We start from the raw sequence: 2,495 nt of genomic DNA on the forward strand, positions 1-2,495 counted from the left end.
GGGGGGGGGGCCTTTTGACAAATTACCAATGCCAGATTTACAAGTATCCCCATTAGGTTTGGTTCCAAAAAAGGCATCCAATGAATACAGAGTAATACACCATTTGTCATACCCACCAGGTAGTTCAATTAATGATGGTATTCCACCAGAGTATAGGTCCGTTTCATATCATCGATGATGCAATTCAGTATATTCTACAGTTTGGAGCTGGCATATTAATGCCAAAAACGGATATTGAACATGCATACAAAATTGTTCCCATTCATCCTGAAGATTATGAGTTGTTAGGTTTTACGGTTGGTAACCAGTTTTACTATGATCGTACCTTACCCATGGGTTTGAGTTATTCCTGTCAATTATTTGAAAAGTTTAGTACTTCTATTCATTGGATCCTAAACAAAAGATTTGAGGTCAAAGGTTGTGTTCACATTCTAGATGATTTCCTGTTTTTAGGACGCCCAAACACAAATGAATGCAAACACGGCCTGTTCACATTTTGTGAGGTAGCCGCATCTTTAGGGGTACCTCTCGAAGAGGATAAGACAGTTGCTCCAACAACAGTCTTGACATTTCTCGGTTTGGAACTAGATTCAGATTCCATGGAAATAAGGTTGCCTCAGGATAAGTTGGTTAAGCTAAAAAGAGAGCTACTTGCTATGTCCAATCGGAGAAAGGTGACGCTTCATCAACTTCAATCCCTTATTGGCCTTCTGAATTTTGCTTGTTCAGTAGTCATTTCAGGTCGTACATTTCTACGACGTCTGATAGATCTCACGATAGGGCTATCTAATCCTCAGCACTACAGACGGCTGAACCTTGATGCTCGAGCCGACATTGCTGCTTGGCTTTTATTCATCAAGAATTTTAATGGACGAGCTCTTTTTCTTCCTACACAATTTGTTACATCAGATTCTCTAGAGATGTACACAGATGCTAGCAATTTGGGTATGGGGGGATTTTTCGGAACTCATTGGTTCTGTCATGATTTCTCACCTGAATGGCTTACCTATCTTATTACTGTACGGGAATTCTTACCAATTGTGCTTGCAATTGAAATTTGGCATCAGCAGTTGAAGAACAAACGCATTCAATTCTTCTCTGATAATATGGCAGTGGTGCACATCATTAACAAACACACATCCAAAAGCCCACCACTCATGAAACTCATGCGTAGGTTCATGGTTAATGTGCTGAGGTACAATATTCTGTTTCAAGCTGTCCATGTACCAGGTCTACATAACATAGCAGCTGATCATCTTTCTCGTTTGCAGATGGAGCAATTTTTCAGACAGTTTCCGCACATGGACAACGAAGTAACGCCAATCCCACCTCATCTATTGACTCTCTAAACCAAACAGCGGGTTTGTTGCTACCCAGTGCATTGTCACAGTCTTCTGCTGCTTCCTATCAGAACGCATTTCAGCTGTATGCTAGGTTTCTCCACCAACATGTGGATTCAAAGCTTAAAGCTTTACCGCCAAATGTACAACACTTGTCATTGTTCATTGCCCATTGTTATCAAACAGGGTTAGCTGCAGCTACAGTCACTACATATGTGTCTGCTTTAGGTTACATCTTCAAAATGGGTAACTTTGAGGGTATCACTCAACATTTCATCATTAGGAAAACATTACAGGGGTTCCAAAAATTAAAACACACCCAAGATTCCCGCCTTCCTATTACTCCTTCAGTACTCTATAAGTTGGTTGATTCTCTGAGGGACTCGGTTCCCTCGTATTTCCTCCGAGTAACGCTCAAGGGTATGTTCCTTTTAGCTTTCCATGCCTTTCTGAGAGTAGGTGAAATGACCTCAACAGGCACAAAAATCAACATTTTTTACTACGGAAGCATGTGTTAGTAAAAGGGGAATCAGAGTCTCCACAGGCAGTTGAAATCGTTTTTGCTCATTTCAAACATAATGTGCAGCCATCTAGCACCCACTCTATTTCAGCAAATACAGCAAATTCCCAATACTGTCCTGTGTTGGCTCTCCAACAGTATCTGACTACTAGGAAACATGATTGCATAGATCAGCCCTTATTTTCATTTATGAATGGGTCACCAATTTCACGTAGTTTCTTCACAAAGCAGCTTAAGTCATCTCTGAAGTGGGCAGTCCTTCATGAGCACATTTATAAATCCCATAGCTTCCGGATTGGTGCTGCAACCACAGCAGCTACCCAAGGTATAGGTGAAGGTCAAATACAGATAATGGGTAGATGGAAGTCTGGGGCGTTCAAGAAGTATATAAGGGTCCCAATGATTCAGTTATAGGTCTTTAACATGAACACGGTTGCCCTCATTTTCACAGTAACATACATGAAGATATTTATACTGACAGCCATGGAGTTAGTGGCTTCTGGCTGAGGGTTTATGTGTGCAATTAGTTTTATTAATTGTGATAATTGTATTTATTTTGGTGACAGGAAGTGACACACCTGTACATTTTCGTTTTTGTTAGCATGTACACATGACATCTACGTATACCATGCCCA

General features: G+C 40.7%; 1 protein-coding gene across 1 annotated transcript in view; it reads left to right on the forward strand.

Moving 5' to 3' along the window:
• LOC110441051 overlaps nt 1–2,426 on the forward strand; it is a 3,879-nt gene extending 1,453 nt beyond the window's left edge. The window contains exon 2 of the mRNA XM_021484149.1: nt 1,272–2,426. Coding sequence (XP_021339824.1) covers nt 1,272–1,858 — 587 coding nt within the window. The 3' untranslated portion in view covers nt 1,859–2,426. The remainder of the gene's footprint in view (nt 1–1,271) is intronic.
• The last annotated feature ends 69 nt before the right edge of the window (nt 2,427–2,495 follow it).

The sequence above is a fragment of the Mizuhopecten yessoensis genome, unplaced genomic scaffold (genome assembly GCF_002113885.1).
Source record: "Mizuhopecten yessoensis strain PY_sf001 unplaced genomic scaffold, ASM211388v2 scaffold715219, whole genome shotgun sequence".
In the NCBI taxonomy this organism is placed as follows: Eukaryota; Metazoa; Mollusca; class Bivalvia; order Pectinida; family Pectinidae; genus Mizuhopecten; species Mizuhopecten yessoensis.